This window comes from Phocoena sinus, chromosome 10, assembly GCF_008692025.1.
Source record: "Phocoena sinus isolate mPhoSin1 chromosome 10, mPhoSin1.pri, whole genome shotgun sequence".
In the NCBI taxonomy this organism is placed as follows: domain Eukaryota; kingdom Metazoa; phylum Chordata; class Mammalia; order Artiodactyla; family Phocoenidae; genus Phocoena; species Phocoena sinus.
This window is the reverse complement of record NC_045772.1, coordinates 68,297,558-68,318,906: the sequence shown is the minus strand read 5'-3', so window position 1 is coordinate 68,318,906 and position 21,349 is coordinate 68,297,558. Positions and strand designations below refer to the sequence as shown.

Here is a 21,349-nt window from a genome sequence, read left to right as displayed (position 1 = left end):
TCAGGGAAATGTTTGATAGGATAAGACAAACTAGAAAGGAATAATAATAGAAGAACATTTGGGTTGAAAGTGCCTCAAATTTACATTTACTGCTGTTAACAAAAAGATTCAGCTATTGATAGACTGAACACAGAAACCAGTGCAAGGAGATTAACAACGTCATTGTATTCCTCTGCTGGGATAATCTTGGGATAACATATTCAGGTCATTATGTTGCAGTAAAAGAAAAAATACAGACAAAATAGGCTTGGCTTAGCAATAAACATGAGTGAGGGGCTAGTAGGACTGAGAGAGATGAGCTCATTGTGTGGCATGTAACTGAGTTTAATTTTGTATAATAATCTGAGATAAATTCTATGCAATGTAACTTAGAAATGAAAAAGTCATGGCAACCACCTACTAGTATTTTAGAAAGTATACCCCAAACTTTTCCTCAAATAGAATCAGACAAGTATGGCAACTGGATATGACAAAGAAGAAAAGTATTAATTTAATTCAGTCTCAGCTTCCTGGTGACGTATTTGTCAGTCTTTCAAAGGTACTAATAAACTCCACAGATACACTATACCAGACAAAGTAAAGTATATACATATGCAACATTTCACATTCCCTAATATATTAATTTTTTATTCTGTAAAACTCTGACGTGATGTGCTTTGATGCTCATGGTAGCTAATCGACATATATTTGTTGAATCAAGTAATGGACCCAAATGTCTACTAATAGTCATTCATCAAGTACCTCCCAGGAACCATTCTGGGTATCCAGTGATGAACAAAGCAGAAGTAGTAGACATTTTCCCTGCCTTTGTGGAGCTTACAGGAGCTGGAGAACAATAGGCAATAAGTAAGAAAAGCACATGGGAGGGTTTGTGTGTATTAAATTTTGAAGGAAACATAGGTGACATGATTGAGAACCACAGGGGACGGGGAAGAGGTTAATTAGATAAAGTGGACAAGGAAGGTAATATTGAAGTTAAAACTTAAAGGATAAGGAAAGCAACTCTGCAAAAGGAAAAGTGTTCCAAATAAAAGGGACAGAATATAGGAAATCTCTGAAGAAGAGATAGGTTTGGGATTTTTTCCAGGAAATAAGAAGAGGCCAATGAGACCAAACATGAGAAGCAAGGCAGAGTGGAATAAGACAAGGGGAAGAGGTCAGGAGAAGCTGTATCATAGGTTTGTAAAGGGAGCCACGGAATGGCAATAAGCAATGGCATAACATAGTTCAATTTTTGCTTTTAAATTATTGCTCTGACTGCTGTATGCAAAACAGATTGGAGATAGTAAAAGCAAACATGAAAAACCAATATGGTGGTGACAACAGGGTGACTTGGACTTGTATAATGGGAGGGAGATGGAGACAAGGGTGTGGATTTGAGCTCTTATTTTGAAAATTAAAACAAAGAACATGTAAATGAATTGGACGTGGAGGGTGAGTGAGGAATCAGGGCAGCTTAGTTGCCCATGCACGGCTTTAGCAAATGGGTGTTGGCTGAAGCAAAAATGGGTTAGATTGGGAAAGAAATGTTTTCTTATTCTGAATTCCAAATTTCTCCTTGAGTACAATAGTCTCTTTTATAGTTAAATAATAGAATAAAATTTCATATTATCTGGTTAATCATGTTATTTTACAGTCATCCTTTTTTTAAAAATTTTTATTGGAGTATAGTTGCTTTACAATATTGTGTTAGTTTATACTGTACAGCAAAGTGAATCAGCTATACGTACACATATATCCTCTCTTTTTTGGATTTCCTTCTCATTTAGGTCACCACCGATCACTGAGTAGAGTTCCCTGTGCTATACAGTAGGTTCTCATTAGTTATCTAGTTATCTAGTTATCATAGTGTATGTATGTCAATTCCAATCTCCCAATTCATCTCCCCCACACTTTGGTATCCATATGTTTGTTTTCTACTTCTGTGTCTCTATTTCTGCTTTGTAAATAAGATCGTCTATACCAATTTTTGAGATTCTACATATATGTGTTAATATATGATGTTACAGTCATCCTTATAATACGTTCATAAGGTGGGTATAATTTCTCCATTTTACCAAGAGAGAAAGAGTCTCAGGGAGGTATAGTAGCTGTTGAGTTTTCCAGCTAATAACTGATAAGTCCTTTCGTACACCCCTCATTTCCTAATTTCTAGGCAATGTTTTTCCCCTCATTTCTTTTTTCCCTCATTTTGCATTCATTCTTATAATTTTGTACAAGCAAATGGCCATAGTACATTGCCTGTAACTCTGTTTAGCAATTAATTAATTTGTCTTTTATTAATTTTAGTTAACTGGCTAAATGAATATATTTCTATCTTATCTCATAGACTATAAAGTCCCCAAGGGATAGGCATAGGTATTATTTATATTTTTATCATCCAAAGCAACAAGCACATGTCTTCCAAATTGCAGTTAATAAATATTAAAAAAAATACTTATGCCAAGCACTGCAGTATATATATATAGTCTCCAATCCTCACATCAAGTGTGTAAGGTAAGTATTATTCTTTTCATTCCCATTTTATAGAAGAGGAAACAGAGGCACTGAGTTAAGTACTTGCTAAAGGTCATACAGATAAGCTGCATAGAGAGAACTCAAACCCAGGTGATCTGGCTCCAGAGTGATGCTTGTGTATAGTACTATACTGTCTGCTGAATATGAAGTGAAGAATCCAATTAAAAAGAGAAAAACTTGAATGAATGGAACTTAAAATCACACTTGATCCACACAGCCATTTTGATTTGCTAAATCAAAATACTACTGGGGCACAATTTTTACCTCCCCGAGTGTCCCTATCACTTAAAAGCTTACAGATTTGGGATGGTACATAAACTCCTTTGGCTTCAGTTCCTTCATATGTAAAATGGGGCTGCCAATAGTGCTGATCTAAAAGATGCTTAATAAGATTAAATGAAAAAATGCATATAAAAGGTTTAGCACTGTATCCAGCATATAGTAAGCACAAATAAATGTTAGCGCTTGTTATTATTAGCAAAATGTCTTATGTCTAAGTGCTCAAAAATTAGTTGTCTAATGAATGCCTGGCTTTATGAGTTCTGCTGGAGAGGACGTAATGAATTGTGACAGTGCACATCCATTCTAATTCTCTAGAAGGAATTTGAGCCTACTAGAAACCAAAGGCATTGAGGAAGATGCCAAGGAGTGGGTAGTAGGTATCTTATACAATGCTACCTGGGACTAGTTCTGATACAAAACCTAATGGCCATGAACTTGAGAATGGTAAGACTCAGAGACAAAATTCACGAATGCATGTTTGGCTCACATAGTTATACTCTGGGGACAGTTTTGCTTTCCTTAAAATGAAAGAAGAGACTAGCTAAATGTGCTTTCCTCTCCTTATTTGAATAGGATTCCTCCACTTAGAATAAATGAGAACTTGAGCAAGTTACTCAACCTCTCTTCTCATCTATGAACAGGGATACCTCCTGCATGAGATTAAGTTAATTAAAGTGTGGAAAGCGTTCACATGATGAGAGCTATACATTCCATAGAGATGCTATCTAGCTCTAAGACCTATTCTTGAATTCTGTTGATAAAACTACTTCTGAAAACACCAAAATGCACTGATTGTGTGAATGCTTTAGCCAATCACTTGCTTGCTCTCATTCTAATGGAGATAGGATACCAACTTTAATTAATTTAATTGATTCAAGAAATATTTATTAAATTCATCAAATTTTACTCTGTGGCTGTGGAGATGAAAAAGACGTAAAAGCCTGTCTTCAAATAACATGTATAATTTAATGGGGGAAGACAGATGTGTAAACAACTAATTACAGAAGTAAACAGATATAATTAAGAGCTATAGAAATGCAGATGAAGAAATCTATTAAAATATCATACCGTGACTAAGAAGGTGAGTACTAAATCCACTTGAACTTCATGCCATTAGCTGCTAAATTAACTCACACTTTCTAATGAAGACTCAAAGAAACTTCATTCAGGTGAGACCATGTTCACTGACTCACAGAAGGTGAGTAGCATTTCAGTAAGAAAAAGGGAAAGAAAGCTATTTTGGCCAGTAAAAACTACATCAGCAAAGACGTTCTTCGAGAATGGTACAATAAAACCTGCCACATGGGATAAGCGGGGTCTAAAAATCTAATCGAGTAAGACAAACGTAGCAATGCGGTTGATGGAAATACTACTTTTATTTGGTTGCCCAATTACTGTGTGATACATTGTGTGGCTGGAAGGGGAGCAGACAGGTGCTGCTATTCCTGGTTCTTGGCAATTTAGCGGGTCAGTTTTCTTGGCTGAGACTAGAAGGGAGCAGGGGAGTCTGCTGTGCAGGTCACTATGTTTGGGTGCAACCCTGTTGTGCGGGAGAGGTGTGCAGAAGCAGACAGGGATGGTTATAGGGCTAGACTCTGAGATTGACACATGTTGGGAGAACTGAAGCCTCCTGCTGGAAGGCTCTGGAGCATGCTCTCTGCCGAATCCTTACAAAGTTAAATATGCTTTGAATTGAACTGCTGAAGTCTCAGATGATCATAAATCAGTAACTTCCTACTTCCTTCCTTCCTCCCAGTACCCTAAAAAGCTGAGACCTTTGGTTCATCCAGGTGGAAAACGGGACTGGAGCCAATTACACCACAATTTGTATTATAGTGTAGTACCTTATCAAGTTCTATAGTCATTTTGCAAAGCAGAAGAAGCCTGTGGCTTGCAGAAGGATATAGTTGGACATGAAGCTGGGAAGACAGACTGCTTTGCTAAGCTGTGTCAGTGTTACTCTCTGAACAATGAGAAGTCACTGAAGTTCCTAGAGAAGGAAATGACTGCACAGGATAGGAAGACAAAGCTGGTGACAAAGTTGAGATAATAGTGGAGAGGCAAAATATTACAGACAGTGAGATAGCCAGCAGTACATCTAAAACATCCAGGTGAAAAGCAATGAAGGTTTGAACTGAGATAGTGAGAGTGGGAATAATAACAATAACCATACCATGTTATGTTTTTATAATGCTTTGAAAGGTTTTCAGCCTTCTTTTACTTATAGTCTTATCAGAGAACCCACATCAGCTGAGAAGTAAGGACAATATAGACTTCTCTCTCTGTCTCTCTGTCTGTCTCTCCTGTCCTCTCCACCCCTGCCCAACTCTTTGCCTATCCAGCACCTCAACTGCTTGTGTGTTTTGAAAACATCTTCTTCTGTGTGAGTCTAGGTAGGAGGCAGAGCACCTCTCCCACCATGGAAGCCAAAAGAAGGCAAGACATTTATCCCAGCCAACCTCCTGTCACTTGGCAAATACACAGCCGTGTGACATAAACTAAAACAACTCCATGCTTCTGCCCAGGAAGTTTGAATGTAGAGTGGGTGGCTGGAAAGCAATGGGATAGTTAGCTCTCATGTTCAGTGCTGTGTGTCCCCAGCAGCAGGGTGACAACATCTTATAATTGCCCCTTCCTGAGAAAACTGTTAGAGCTTCAAAGCCTCCAGAGGTGCCCTGGTCTCTGAACATTTTCCAGACTGCTTCTCAAGCTTTATATGTTTTCTCTGAGCCACTTCACTTTTCCAGGAAATCACTTTAACTTTAAGATAGCCAGAGTTTTTCCTATTACTTGCGCCTAAGAGCGCTGACTACATACAAACAAATCATATTTTCCCTGTTTGCTGACAGGAAACTGAGATGCAGAAAGGCTGAGAGCTGCCTGTGGTCACAAGGACAGTTGGTAGGTAGCCACACAGGGCTCTCTGCCCCTCTGCTCTCTTAGTTGTTTATCACGGGACTCGTCAGATTCTACATAGAAATGTGGAGAGCTTTACTGCTAAAGGAGGGATAATATCACTAATCGTTACGTGTATAAAGAGAAGCCAAACAAAATCAAAAGTATAATTAATATCAACCAAGCCAAAGCCAATAGCCCCTGGCCCAGCTCCTCTAGCATAGGACTTGCAAATGGTAACAGCTTCTTTCGCTGATTAACTCACAGTGAAATCCTACAAACTGAATCTAGGTGTTATATTCCCTTAGATAATTACATTCATCTCCTTACAAGCCATTGACTGCTACCCCCTTTTGTAAAATATTACCTCTATCAAAGAATAGACTGGCCATTAGAAAACAAAACAACATTTCTTATTTGGAACAGTTTCACTTCCATGGTCCTTTTCTAGCTTATCAATAAATTTTTTGTGTTTTTTAGTTCTAAACAATTTGTTCTGTATAAACTTCGCAATGAACTCAATTTTTAGGAGTTTTAAAAATTGGCCAACACTACACTAGAATGGCATATATATTCTGCTTGTGATATTACTATTTAAGGTTATTTAATTTCACAAGGAAAACCAATACAGATGAATTCAAAATTTACTGAAGTGTCTGATGCTTGTCCTAAGGTTTATTTCAATGTGACTGATGGATTTGGTAGGAACGTGACTTAGAAAAAAGCCAAACCTTTGACATTATTTCTGCATTAAAATCTCCATGGCTTAGGATGACCATATTTATTATCACTTTAATACTATAAATCATAGGTTGCAAACTGAAAATACTCTAATTCATGAGTCAGAGAGATAAGGTAAATGGACGAGGCAGACTGGCTATAGGAACTCTAAAAGTCAAATATCAGTTTTCTTACTGGAACTGCTGAGTCTCAGGGGCTGGGAGATGAGGACTTGTGATGAACTGGGGAGACCCTCTTGCCCTAAGAGGGTTGCTACTATTCAGCTGCATTTGATAGCTGAGGTGCAGTGATGCAGACTGAGAATTAATGGGGAACAATCTGGAAGTCTGGCTGGAATTCCAGATTTTCATAATGAATCTTTGACTGTTTAAATGTTCAATCATTAAGATGTCCCCACAGCCAAATATATTGCCTCTGAGAGCCAATTGTGGTCACTCTCAAATATAGTCTTGCTGGCATGGAGCCTTCCTAAATGAAAGGTCATTCTCGACATCCCTGCATTCCATTCCGAAGACCTATGGTAGCAGCATTCCCCCAACAACTAAGTCTACACATGCGTTTTTAAAAGAGTGTTTCCAAAGTTACTGTCTGCCGACTTTCTTCATATTACGAAGTTCAGAACCTTTTTAAAAGTAGGCAGATGGGAAATGTATTATGTCATCATTAGATTTACTGTGTTTGGGTAAATGTATAGTCTATTTCTGCATAATTTTGTGTGTTTGTATTGATACATGTGTTTGTGTTCATTAGAAGCAGACTAGGAAAATGTTTTTAAAATAACGAGCACCCTAAACTTTTACATCAAAAACCAAATATGAAAAAAGCAACTCAATCATTAAAGTGAGGAATTTGGACATAAATATGAACTGGATCCCCTCTCTACTTAATAGACTATCTTTCTAACTCTCCCCACAAACATCAGACTTGCTCCAGTATTACTGGAACTGAATTGTTGCTCCTCAACAATTAGAAAAGAGATGGGAACTGAGAATCATTTTTTAAATATAGTTTTGGAGAATTCAACACTGTTAGCTAATAATAATAGTATATTAGCTTTCTATTATCACCATAACAAATTACTCTCAACTCAATGGCCTGAAATGACATAAGTTCATTATCTTATAGTTCTATAGGTCAGAAGTCCAACCAAGCTAAAATCAAGATGTCCAGAGGGCTGCATTCTTTTCTGGAGGATCTGTTTTTTGATTTTTCCAGCTTCTTCAGGTTGTTCCTCTAGAGGCTATTCCAGTCCAGGGCCCCCCCTTCATGTTCAAAGCCAATAATATTGCAACTCTCTGACCATTCTTCCATAGTCACATTTCCCTCTGACAACAGCCGGGAAAAGTTCTTCCCTTTAATGAACTCATGTGATTAGATGGAGCCCACCCAGATGATCCAGGATAATCTCCTCATTTCAAGGTCTTTAACCTTAATCAGATATGCAAAGTCCCTCTTGCCATGTAAGGAAACATATTTAAAGGTTCTGGGGATGAGGATGCGGACATCTTTGGAGGGACATTATTCTGTTCACCACGACAGGTAACGATAATAACTATCACTTCTAAATGCTTACTGTGTCTCAGCTGTCATGCTGATGACTTTGCATGCTTCGTCTCACAAGATGGAGGAGATATGGGAATATATGTGTACATATAGCTGATTCACTTTGTTATACAGCAGCAACTAACACAACATTGTAAAGCAATTATACTCCAATAAGGATGTTAAAAATAAAAAAATAAAAACAACGTATAAAGTATGTAATATTATTGTATTTTAAAGATGAAGAAACTGAGGCTAAGAGGTTAGATAAATTGCTCAAGATCACAGCTAATAGACAGCAGAACAAAGATTCAAATCCAAGAAGTCTGAATGAGCTAGTATCTGTACACTAAAACGCCACAAAACATTCATGGAGAAGAGGGGCCCAGAGAGGAGATTAAGATTTGATTTGGACCAACTAAAGAGAGAAGCTCTATGGAACTCTTAGGCATTTCCTGTCCTTTTTGTTGTTGTTTGCTCTTGTTGCATTTCCTAACATTTCATGGATATGTATGTGCAACTCTCTTGTATAAAAATGTCTCAGGTAGTGACTTAATGGTTATGATTTTGTTCTAGAAAACTTCTAAATTCGGTTCTCATTAGGACACACTGAAATTATTCTTTCATGGGGTTCCAAGAACACCGACAAAGCATTCTGTCTTCCTTGAAATGAAATATCCTATCACCTTGATTCTAGCTCTGCATTGATGGTTAGAAGTATCATCAGTTTAATAATCAACTTTTCAGCAAAAAAGAAAAGTAACATAAAACAAAAACAAAGCAAAACATGGACACTTCAACATGCACATCTCAGTTAGAAGGTGCACAGACTGAGTGAAATGTTTTAGAAACCATGAAATGTAACTTAGAATTTCCACAGGGTTTTCTGGCTTTAGCTCTAACAATTCCATTCACACTAAACTTGCTATTATACAACAACCCATACTTTGGTACCTACTCTTCCTTCTTCCTGAAATGCCTTCTCTCACTTCTTCCTCTCCTGAAATGTCTGTTCATCCTTAAAAACCTCAATTTAAATGTCACTTAGTGATGCCTGCCCAAAATTGGGCTTAAACCAGATTACTCACTGCTTCTTCTGGGGTGGCCACAGCTCTCTGCACATTCCTTTGTTACAGAATGTACCACAATGTACAGTAATGATTTACTTATACCATCTCCATGTATTAAATTGGACAATAACCCTACTATGCACCCAGATCAAAGCTCTGGTGTCAAGAAAAGTGAAAGAAATGTGTGACATATCATGAATTTTTCACAATCACTCACACACAGTTCTTACACAATGAGTTTTTACTACTCTTTCATTACTCTTAACCTGGTGCTCTTTATCAGTACCTAGCTGAAGCAGGTTAGTTAACTATTGATAATATTTAATGTCTGTCTGTAGTAGGCAGCCTTTAAGATGGTTCCCAGCGATCTCCACCTCATGATAGACATGGCTTTGTGTAATCCCCCTCTTTAGTATAGGCTGGACCTAAGTGATTTTCTTCTAACCAATATACTACAGCAAAGGCAATAGGATGTCATTTCTGTGGTTAGGTTACAAAAGATGTTGGTTCCGTCCTGCCAGCAGGCTCTCTCTCTGACTGGCTTTGATGAAGTGAGCTGCCATGTTGGAAAGGCCCACATGGCAAGGAGCTGAGGGCAATCAACAGTCAACAGCCAGTAAGGAACTGAATCCACCAACAGCCACAAAGGTAAGATTAAAGAAAAATCCTTCCCCAGCCCTGGTGGACACCTTGATTGTAGCCTTCTGAGAGACCCTGAAGGACAGGACCCAGCTATTCTACATCCAGACACCTGACCCACAGGCTGTGAGCCAATAATTACATGCTGTTTTAAGCTGTTAAACTTGAGGGTTATTTGTTATGCAGCAGTAGATAACTAATACAATATTAGTCCCTTTGATAAAAGAACTTAGTTTAAGCAACCTCTTATGTGGTATCAGAAGTCTTCTGAAGAAAGTACCAATCACTGAAATACATGGCGACAGATAGACTGGTGAAAGCATTACCCAAACAACGAGTGAGGCTCTGGATTTGAGAGAAGAAACTCACCCTCTGAGCCCAAACCCATGACCTGAATGTGACACTGCAAAGGCACCTCGGGCTGGGGAGAAAAGGGGAACACCAAGACAGGGCGATGTCACCAGGTAGATACACACCCACTGCAAGATTAGATCAGCAGCAGAGCCAGACAATGAACTCTGTTTCACGGAGCACACAGTGAAGAGGCACAAGGAAAGCCAAACTTCCATTCCGGCTAACATGTCAAAGCCAACAATAAAGGAAGAAAGTGAAAGGCATCTATTAAACCTCAACTTCAATAATCCTGTCCTCCACAGGTGTCTGTTGCTAAGACACCACTATTATTACACTCCTGGCATGTATAATCTTTTTATTCCCCTATGTGAGTTTTCAGCCCTGTGCTCTTCACATAAAAGTCTCATAATAAAACTCAAACAATAATCCGTTTGGGACAAAGGTGAATTAGAGTTTACCAACCAAGTCAAAGCAAGTGAGGCTGCCTAATGAGGCGGCTGCCACCATCTCAGTGCTCAGATGAACTTGTGTGGACACACACCACCGGGTGCTTGGATCAAACCACGGCCGGGCTGGAGGTCAGACATGGATACGAGGGCTGCACTGAGATGCTGAATAAAGGCTTCGACAAGCCTGGAAACCGCTACGTGGGTGCTGGTGTGTGACCCCCCACTCACTGACAGATTCAGATAGCACAGGCTCTTTTCCAAGCTTTTCATCTTGAAAAAGGCAATTCAGTTCCCTGAGCCTTTGAGCCTCTTCCATTTTGAGCTGACTGCTAATTGTATGCGTGCATATATGTGTTTCAGAAAAGAGATAAGCACATTGCCTTGGCCTCCACACTCACTGTGCAGACGAGTCTCACTTCTGTTCTCTGCAAGTTTTCTAAACATGGTCTGAAGTTTTCTAAACATTAACCCTTCCTGGTAACCACAGTACACATTCTTCTAGAGAGGTTTTCTTGATTATGTTTGTTTAAAAACTGCTTTTCATTATTAATTCTTTGAGTCCTAAGGCTTGGTACTTTAATTTGCTTTTGTGATCATGTGTAGATGTTCAAGTTACTCAATAATAACTACACAGCATAATAATATATAGCAAACTACAGGAGATGAATGATGCAGCTTTTAGCATTAGAGGCCGTATTTAACACCCGAAATCTGACTTTTCATATTTTATGAAATATGCCACAATTGTATCGTATTTTGTAATGCTGATTCCAGAAAAAGAAAATTTGGAGTGATTGCTCATAAAAATGCAAAAGTCTTTCCCAACTGTCATGGCAACTAGTGGCCAGATGGCAGGATTGTCTGATTGCTGATTTTGATTCTTTAGAAAAGAAATCCACATAGAAGCAGCCAGGCTCATAAAATCTGCCCTGCTTGAGAACTGACCAGACTCACTAATTCTTTGGAGGCCATAGACTCAACTCCGGGTAGGTTGGTGTCCACAGTAGGCCCTGGAAGCAGATATCTAGCTCCAAGCCTCCCCATCTAACACTCATTCTCAAGAATAGGAGGAACCTCCCTGATCCCAGGAAGTACAACAAATCCTCCTATGGGAGGATTTTTTCTAACTTCCAGAGAGAGTGCTATTCAGTTACACCAAGGTTTCTCTTTCTTTTTTAAACCCCTATTCACAGGTACATAATAAGTCAGTTGACTAAATAAAAACACATTGAATCCATTGCTCCAGCAAGGCTATCTATTTATAATAATAATAAAAATAACTCCATTGAAAAGTAACCAGAGAGAAGTGCCCAGTTGAAAAACTCCTAGGGACAGAAGACATTTCCTCAAGAGGATCACTTCTCTAATCACAATAGAAACAACAACAATAATTGTAGCTAATGTTTATTAAAGATTTCTTCTGTGCTAGGCATTTTACTAAAGATAAAGAGCCAAGGCTTTTTATAACTAAAATGACGTTTATTTAGGAGTTTTGTGAGTGCTGACATGCATATTTTCACTTCCTCTTCTTTACCATTGTTCTCTCTGATCTGTGCCTCTCCTGGCCCCTATCCTCTCTGCCATTGTCCACAATATTCTTACTTCCTTCACTATTTATATACCAGTAATTATCATGGTACACACACAATGAATTATCTACCTTCTTCCGTACTTGTGATTTTGATAAACCCACCAAGAGCTATTTTTAAACAGTTGATAATAAAGTTATTGTACATACATACAATAAATTATCAGCTTCAATTTCAATTCTTTTTGGAAGACTGCAGAATGAAAAAGAATAATGTTACACTGCCTTTCCAAAATATCATCTCTTTTTTAAGCAAATGACCTTTTCTAGCATTAATTAATAGGGAACTTCAAAGAAACACACAAAAAGGAGACAGCTATTTGAGAAAAGGCCACGCATGGGTTACAATGGACTTAAAATCTTTGCTCTGGTTGCCCAGTAGTAAATCCTCTGCAACCTTCTGTGCATGTCAATAGCATCTAAAACTCTTGAAAATGCTAGAAAACCAACAGTAATAAAGCCCAACAAATAGGATGGTAATGATAATTTTTTAAAAAAAAAAAGTCAGTATTGACCTTGTTAGAGAAAAAGAAGTAACTACAACGAGATCATAAAATGTTAAGTGCTAGGAGTTTTCGATGCTGTAAAAAGTTAAGTACTTTAAGAAGTAAAACTCCTTGGGGGAACACCAGAGGAGGCTCTTTGTTTAACAACAAAAATCAAGTATCCAGAAGAATTTCTTGTGCTCAGATACTTTATGGACCTTCTGTGATATGTGACATGGACCAAAGCCTGCATTAGAAGCTCTGGAAAAACGGAAGCAGTCAGGGTCAGTGGAAAGCTACTGGGGAGGCATCAGGATAGCGTAATTTGAGAGGCCTTAAGAAATCCCCTCTGCCACCTCTGTGAGGTCTGCAATTTTTCCACCTGTTAAGCTAAGAACAGGTTTTTAAAAATTTATTTTATTGAAGTATGGTTGACTTACAATGTTGTGTTAATTTCTGCTGTACAGCAAAGTTATTCAGTTATCTATCTATCTATACATTCTTTTTCATATTCTTTTCCATCCTGGTTTATTGCAGGATATTGAATATAGTTCCCTATGCTATACAGTAGGACCGTGTTGTTTATCCATTCTATATATAACAGTTCACATCTGCTAACCCCAAACTCCCAGTCCATCCCTCCCCCACCTCCCTTTCCCGTTGGCAACCACAAGTCTGTTCTCTATGTCTGTGAGTCTTAAGAACAGGTTTTTGATAAGAGAAAGGAGAGGAAAGAGCTTGGGGGAGAGTGGGCCTTACTGAGAAGGGGTCCCTTTTGTGGCCAAAGGCCAATAGAAGGCCAATGGGTACCTCAAGAAATGAGAGAAGACATCACTATACAAGGCCTAAAAGAAACCTGGAGAGGAAAAGGGAAATTAAAAAGAAAGTGTACATCCTACAGTTTCGAGTGGGTGACCCTAACTTCTCAACCTTGGCACCACTGACATTTTGGGTCATATAATTCTTTATTATGGGGGACTGTCTTATACTGGATGTCCTGTGCAGGATAAAGATTAATGACTCAGTTGGAAAGTAACCAGAGAAAAGCTCCCAGTTGAAAGGGTTCCAGAAAAATAAGACATTTCCTCAAGAGGACAGCTAGTCTAACAATATTATAGGATGTTTAGCATGTCTCTGGCTTCTACCTATCATTAGGCCAGTAGCAACCCCCTTTCCCCACAGTTGTGATAACCAACAGTGTGTCCAGACATTGTCAAATAACCTCTGGCAGGTAGGAAGACAAAATCACCCCTGTTGGACAGCCACTGCCCTAAAGGATGAATTTTCTCCCTAAGTTGGACAAGACCTTTTCCATTCCTTGGTGGTAGACTGGTCCACCCTTCCCACTCTCCTGTTCCCACTCTAAAAAACTACACAAGAGTGGGAAGATTACAAGCTCATCAACACGAAAAAAGAATGAGAACTCTGTTTTTCAGTTGTAATACTCAAAGCAGAGAGATATATCGGGAAGATCTGAAATGAATGCCTTTTCCTTCAGAATATTTTTATCCTTTGATAATTCCAAAATCCTTGATCCCATCTTTATTTCCAGAGCTATCTTATTCTTTGTGCATTACACAAGACTAGTTTCAAGATGAGCTGTCTAGTAAGACTCAGAAAGGTTTGCCCAATTTAATCAGTGCTTGTGTGAGTAACCCAAGAAAGGCATTAGTCTAGATAAATAATAAAGATACTTTGTTATTCATGAAAATTAAGTTATTTTTGTAATCAGAGAGATGGAAGAATGGGCTTCTAACATCTTGGCTCATATAAACCAAACCCTTTTCCTTCCTTTCCCTCTGCCTTTTCTATCCTTAAACTACTGAATATTATAAATTGAATAATGCAGTTCTAGATAAAGTATGAGTCTTCTCCCCTTATTTTTGTGTTGTTGCAAATGAAACCAATGGTGACTAATGTAAGAATAAAAAGTCTTATCCTCTGGCCCCCTTTTGCTTCTCACTAACTGTATGACCACAGGTAAGGCAATTAATCTCTCTGAGCCTCAATTTCCTCATTTGTAGAAGTTAGGAAATTGGATTAGATTATCTGTAAGAATGCTTCCATCTCCAAAATTTTCTCATCATGGGAAAAATATAACTCAAATTATCTGAAAGTGAAAGAAAAAAACAATCTGTGTAATTCTACCAGCTGTGGAAGGTGATTACTCTATAGCATACATAATTTCTATGCCAGACTACAGGGTTATAAAAGCAAAAATAGGCTTCTTTTATTGATCAAAGCTCTTGACTATAAAGTAACATGTATTGCCTTGGATTCTTCCTTAAATTAGAATGTCCATGATTAATTTTCAGATGGGGTTAGCACATTTGAGAGTCAGCTGGGTACAGTGTTGACAATGTCACTTGTTACGCTATGGCAGGGTGCTCTTCAATAGCAAAGAGGGGCAGGGATACAGAAGCAAAACAAATTCAGAACTTCAAGAGCTCAGTCACAAACATCAGAGAATGGCTCTGCAGTGGTGTTTTGACATTTATTCTGGAAGGCCTACTCCTGTAAGTCTGTGAATGTCTGTTTCTAAACTTCAGAGAAAATAAATCCCAATCTTTATCAGAGATATAAAGTCCTACTCTGGTCTTATGAGAGCTCTTGAAAAGGTACTGCCTAGATGCCTTCAGCCATAAGGCAAACCCACATCATAGAGGAGTCAAGCCTTCTTCAAGCCTTCTGTTCAGATGCTAATGCTAAAGGGCAGAGGAAAAGATTCAATGAGGAAAAATTTAAACGTTCATTGCCTTTACAGGAACCCTAAATATGTGCTGGTCCTGCACGGTTTAGCATAAAATGTTGTGTCAAAGATCACCTGACTCTGGAGGACAAAGTAAAATCCACTCATATTCCCAAGAAAATCCAACTTTTATGTATGGATGGAAATCCTCAAATTTGCAGACCTACTCATAGTAGGTAGAAAATTTCAGGGCAAGAAAGTCTCTCTTCTTTAAATGGAAGCATAGAAATAGTGGTGCTAGCTGGAAACGCTGGTGCATCATTAAGGAAACACATTCCATCACCTGCCAGATCATGAAATTCCTGGCTCTGGCTCCTTAGGCAAAAAATCATGGCCTGAACAGCTTTTCCTAAGGTGACTTTGGCCTTCCGTGGTATTCCTACAAAGGGACACTTCATTTTTATCATTAGATACTTTGAAATCTTAAGGGAAAATTCTCCATAAGTAGTCCAAAAAAAAAAAAAAAACACCCCAGCAATTTGTGGGATTTTATTTGGAAAGAAAATACACTGGGAGAGGTAAAGCCAAAGCAGAAGATGCTCTGTAAGGGATGACAGCTGAACTAGTCCTTGGATTTACAGCCAACAGACAGGCTCAGGATGGAAATGAATCTCTTGAAAATACCCTCCCCCAAGAAACACTCCTCATTCAACACTAGGTCAAATCTTGTGTCGTGTACTCTTCCTTACTTGTCTCTAACACTTTTTAAGATTGTAAGAAAAACAAAAAGAATCACTAGGAAGTACAAAAATATACAAAGCTTTTTAAGTCTCTAATGCCGAAGAATTAGCAGACTCCTTGAAAACTGCTAGCATTTTTATTTTTAATGAGTACATCTCAAAATATCACTCAAGTAGTTTTATCTTAGTTTTTTTGTTTTGTTCTGTTAGCCATTACATTGGAATGCAGATTTATTGATATTACCAATATTACGGCAAACTGTTTATTTTATTCTTTAAGACTTGTTCTTTTATATTCCTTTTTTGTGTTGAAAAATATCTCCATAGTGCTCCATCAGGATACTTTGCCACTCAGTGTGATTATATTTTTTCTAAAGAAAAACTGCAGAATTGTTCCCATAATGTGGAAATGTTTAGGATGAACTGACAAAAAAGCAAGAATCTGTAAATCCACTGGCAACTCTATGTTAAATATATTTTCTACCTTCAGAATATCTTTGGTTATTCTCCATAGACTGAGAAGGCAATTCTGATTACATTTTATTTTCATCATTCTGTTTTTATATAAATGCTACACTTGAATTTAGAGGAAGGACGGTCCCTTTGCTCTAACTAATAAACAGGATATCAAGTATAGACAGTCCCCACTTAGAATGGTTCGACTTACGACTTTTCAGCTTCATGATGGTACGAAAGTGATAAACATTCTGTAGTAAATGTACTTCGAATACTGAATTTTGATCTTTTTCCAGGCTAGTGATATGTAGTATGATACCTTCTTGCGATGCTGGGCAGCGGTGGCGAACCAAATGTAAACAACCGATACACTTAGAACCATTCTGTTTTTCACTTTCACTATAGTATTCAATAAATTACGTGAGGTATTCAACACATTATTATAAAATAGGCTTTGTGTTAGTTGATTTTTTCCAACTGTAGGCTAATGTGAGTGTCTTGAGGACGTTTAAGGTAGGCTAGGCTAAGCTATGATGTTTGGTAGGCTAGGTGCATTAAATGCATTTTCAACTTACGATATTTCCAACTTATGATGGGGACCTAAGAGTAAAAATGACAAGATAACACTTTAAGTGCTCTCCAGTTTTATGACTTTACATGTTTTTCTAAAATATGGTGTGTATATGTTTCTTCTATTTAAAAAAAAAGCCAAAAGAATGTTGTATTTCACACCCACATTTCTTCAATCCCCATAGGCTGCAAGCTACTCTGTTAGCACCACTTTCTTTCATATTCTACAGAATATGAAGTGAATAGGTTGTCTTATACTAGGACCAACTTCAGACATTACTAACACTCGAGATATCCCTGAGGAGGACTCTGGATGCTACTGATGGGAGTGATATTTCATAGCACACACATAAGCAAAACTTCTTTGATGTAGATACTCCACTGCACTCCCCAGAGGCATGAAGACACTTTTCCCATTTCCTAGCACTCCACGGATCTATTTCTGAAAACATTACATTATTTATGCCATTATTCCTCTATTCAAAAGTCAACTGTCATGGAAAGGAAATATTATTTAAGGGTGTTTCTCAGATTTGCCATAGAATTCACACAAGTTTTGAGTATAAATGCTATTTAAGTATAAAATTAGTAAAATATTGATTTTGTTCCTCAGTTTATCTTTACATTTCTAATAGGAATTTCATATCCAGAGCAAGGAGCTAGCCCTTTCCTTAGAACAGATTCAGAATTAACTAGCAAATCAAGAAGATATGCTTTTGCTTATGACTTGTTTTGTTGGAAGGGGGCCTTTATGGCACACTTCTCCAAACACTTAGAGTTGGAAGGAACTTTTAAAAGTAAGTTTAAGGCATAGAAAGGTTTTATTTCACGAATAGTCAGTGTTTACCTGTGCATGAATAGTCATCGATTCTGATGTATCCAGTTCTGCAGATGCACATGAAGGAACCTGGGGTGTTGACGCACATCGTGTTCTCACGGCAGTAATGGCGCCCTTCAGCACACTCGTCAACGTCTGTGAAGAAAAAGTAGGGCAAAGGGGTCAACAGTGGCCAGTAGTCTAGAGTTTCTCTATAATTTTCTTTGGTGGGGAGAGGGCAAAAGTTACTAATTGAAAAGCATTTTTTAAATGTATTCAAAGTATCTCCTTTAGTAGAAACCTTTGATGTTCAAATGACAGAAATTATAACATTCTTTCCCTAAAAGCTCTTGCTGGAGTTTCAAAGATGTCTTTATATTTCAACTTGCATCATTCTAAAATACATCTGAAAATATTCAGTCCATTCATCTACCTTAGATAGAATGTTTGATAAAATGAGCCAGAAAATAGAGACTGGGCTGCCTTAGAGTCTTGGACGTTTCAATCATATTGACCACATATTATTTTTTGATTCACTGGCTATTCTGTACACTTGGGGAGACCCTGCAAGAGGTAAATAGAATATTCAATACACACCAGAACTTGAAAAACTTCACTTAAAGATATGAAACCAATAACATGTAGTTTATTAGAGATACGAGTAGAGATACAGCTATACCAGTAAGTGTTGAACAGAGATGAAATTACAATCTAGAGCCTGATAGAAATGAGAAGCTGTAAAATAGAAAAACAAGATATCATATTGAAGAGCTTCCACAGTAATTCACACACCAAGTTTTGAGTGTAGAGACTTGCAAATGCTAAGCCATAATAAGCACTAGTACTAATTGGGAAGAATGTGAATTTTAACAATAAAACTGTCCCCATTTTATAGCCCCTCTCTGCCCGAAACATACAGTATTTTACAGGTATTTTATCATTATGTTATACTCTTTATTAAGGGCCTTAATGCATTGACCAGGCAAGATGCTTCTCCTCCAGAAGTGTGCTTTCTCAAATCCTCGTGGTAAATCCACAAAGTAGCATTGACCTCATTTGTACTATTAAAATAAAGGGATCAATTACAGGAGATAGTCAGGTGACCCAATACTACAAAAGTCATGCCATTCATATAAACTCACGTATGTTCTCAGTCCTGAGAGTATCAAAAGAAATAGCTGACACAGTCTCTCGGGGGGTGGGGGGGGGGGTGGGGGGGGCTATACTTTAGAGCTAGAGGGCTCTTGGCAATTATGCGGCTAACTACTTATTTTACGGATGAAAATACTGAGATTTAGAGAGACTCAATTTTCCATTCAACTTCTAAATGAAAGTCAACACAGTAAATTACAAACATCTTAGCATACAAAGCCCCTCCCAGTTTGACCATTACTTTCCGGCTTTATATTCTATGATCTCACTCCCTCTTCCCTCTCAGTGTTCTGGCCACACTGAGCTTCTGGTCATTTCTTGAATGGGCCACACTCTTTCTTACTTATGTGCTTTTGCATATGCTGTTCTCTCTTATCCTTCTCTCCCTATCACCACCCGCAGTGGATCTTGTCTACCAGTAGATTCACCCTTCAAGAATCTGTTTAAATGTCTCTCTGAGAAAACTTCCCTAAGGAAGTAAAATGCTCCCTATGCTGTGCTCTCTTGGAACTTTGTAAATGTTTCCATTATAGATATATCCATTGTACCTTTATTAATTTTTGTAAGTTTCTTTTTCCAGTAAGTCAAATATACCCTTGAAGGGTAGGGATCATCTATTTGTGTTTCTTAATTCTGGCTACACATTATATTCATACGAGATGCTTTTAAAAAACATTAGTTTTTGCACCAACTCCCCAAATCCCACTCCAAAATCTTGTTTAATTATCCGTGGTGCAACACAGACATAATATTATTTTTAATCTTCTCTGTGAAGAGTCTAATGCAGGGGTCAGCAAAAATTTTCAATAAAGAGCCAGATAATAAATATTTTAGGCTTTGGGGGCCATAAGTTCTCCACTGCAACTACTTAACTCTTGTTGTAGCATGAAGGCAACCATAGACAATATGTAAATGAATGAGCCTGACGATATTCCAATAGAGCTTTATTTACAAAATAAGAAGATGAATCAGATTTAGCTTACAGGCCATAGTTTGATGACCCCTTGTCTAATGCATAGTCAGAGTTAAGAATCACTCAGAAGGACCGAAATGGAGGAGTAGAAGGACGTGAGGCTCACCTTCCCCCAACATCAAAAATACATCTACACGTGAGACAATTCTCATAGAAAATTAACTGGAAGCTGTAGAAGATCTCTTATACAACCAAAGCTGCAAGAAAGATCTCCACATAAGCAGGTTGGAAATTTTTTAAAAAAGAAAGAAAGAAAAAGGCATCAGGATGGAACCAGCGCCGCTGAGAAGGATCTGTGAAAGTCCACACATAGACCCTTGTCCTGGGGAACCTCTTTTCCTGCTAAGAGGTCAGCTGGGACGGGGGGTGGGGGGGGCTGGACTTTGCTCAAGAGGAGCGTGTGCATGCTGGCTTGCTAGTAATCATGGAGGAGAGAGTGGGGAGCTAACGGCTGCTACCTCACCACACTCCCAAAAGTCTGAAATGCGTGCTGGGCAGGGCCGCTAGTGCTCGGTGGCTAGGCGCTAAGTCTCGGGCAGAAGGGCCCTTGGAGGGGACTCGTTCTAGCTGTGTGGAGACAGCCCAGAAGGCCTGGGGAGTGGTCCATGCCAAATCTCAAAGCCCACTGTCAGTACAGCACACACATGGCAGCCGTGGGTCTGGCATCGGAGCCATGATCAGTGCTCGCACAGGTGGAGGTGGGTCCAGACGTGGCAGACATTGTGGGCTCACACATGAAGGTGGCGGGTCTGGCCTCGAAGTCCATTTTCAGAGCTCACAGGGTAGGGGCAGTCTTTGTCAAGTGGCGCCACAGAAATGCACGTCTTGGGCGGACAGTCCCTGGGGAGGAGTATACAGCAGTTCATTTCCAGAGGGAGCCCTCTGGTTCCACCCACCCCACACCACAGCTTGGTGCCAGATCTAGGGCACACAGGTCCTGGGAGAGGCCTGCCACAGAGGCAGCCCGGGCCCCAGGAAGCAGCATAACTATCTTGATTCCTGCAGCCACAGCACTTCAGCCCCCAGAACCAGCCCACTCCACACTGCAGCCTAGCACTAGGTCTGAGACAAACACAGTGGAGTAAGGGACGCACACAACCTTGGGCTGCTTCTGGGCAAAACCACGGATGCCTGCATGGACAGCACATAGGTTCCCTGGGCCTCACTTGCTTCACTGGTCACATCCTTTGGGACAGAGCAGGCATTCAAGGGCAACAGAGCCCTACAGAACCTGGATCTCAGGGCTTCTAGTCCAAGAACTGGGGAGCAGACCCCACCCCTGACAGGGCTGTGACAGCCACAGAGTAAAGAGGAGGCCCTGTCCAACACTGCTGTGCAGTCTCTGGACACCACAATGCAAGTCACACTCTCTATCAAGGGGCTAAGAGCC

At 39.0% G+C, this 21,349-nt stretch overlaps 1 protein-coding gene across 3 annotated transcripts in view; it reads right to left on the bottom strand.

Moving 5' to 3' along the window:
* The window catches only part of NELL2 (neural EGFL like 2), a 402,299-nt gene that overhangs the window by 162,710 nt on the left and 218,240 nt on the right, over positions 1-21,349 (bottom strand). For all 3 annotated transcript variants that reach the window (XM_032646188.1, XM_032646187.1, XM_032646186.1), the window contains one exon: positions 17,865-17,990. In XM_032646188.1, coding sequence (XP_032502079.1) covers positions 17,865-17,990 — 126 coding nt within the window. The remainder of the gene's footprint in view (positions 1-17,864; positions 17,991-21,349) is intronic.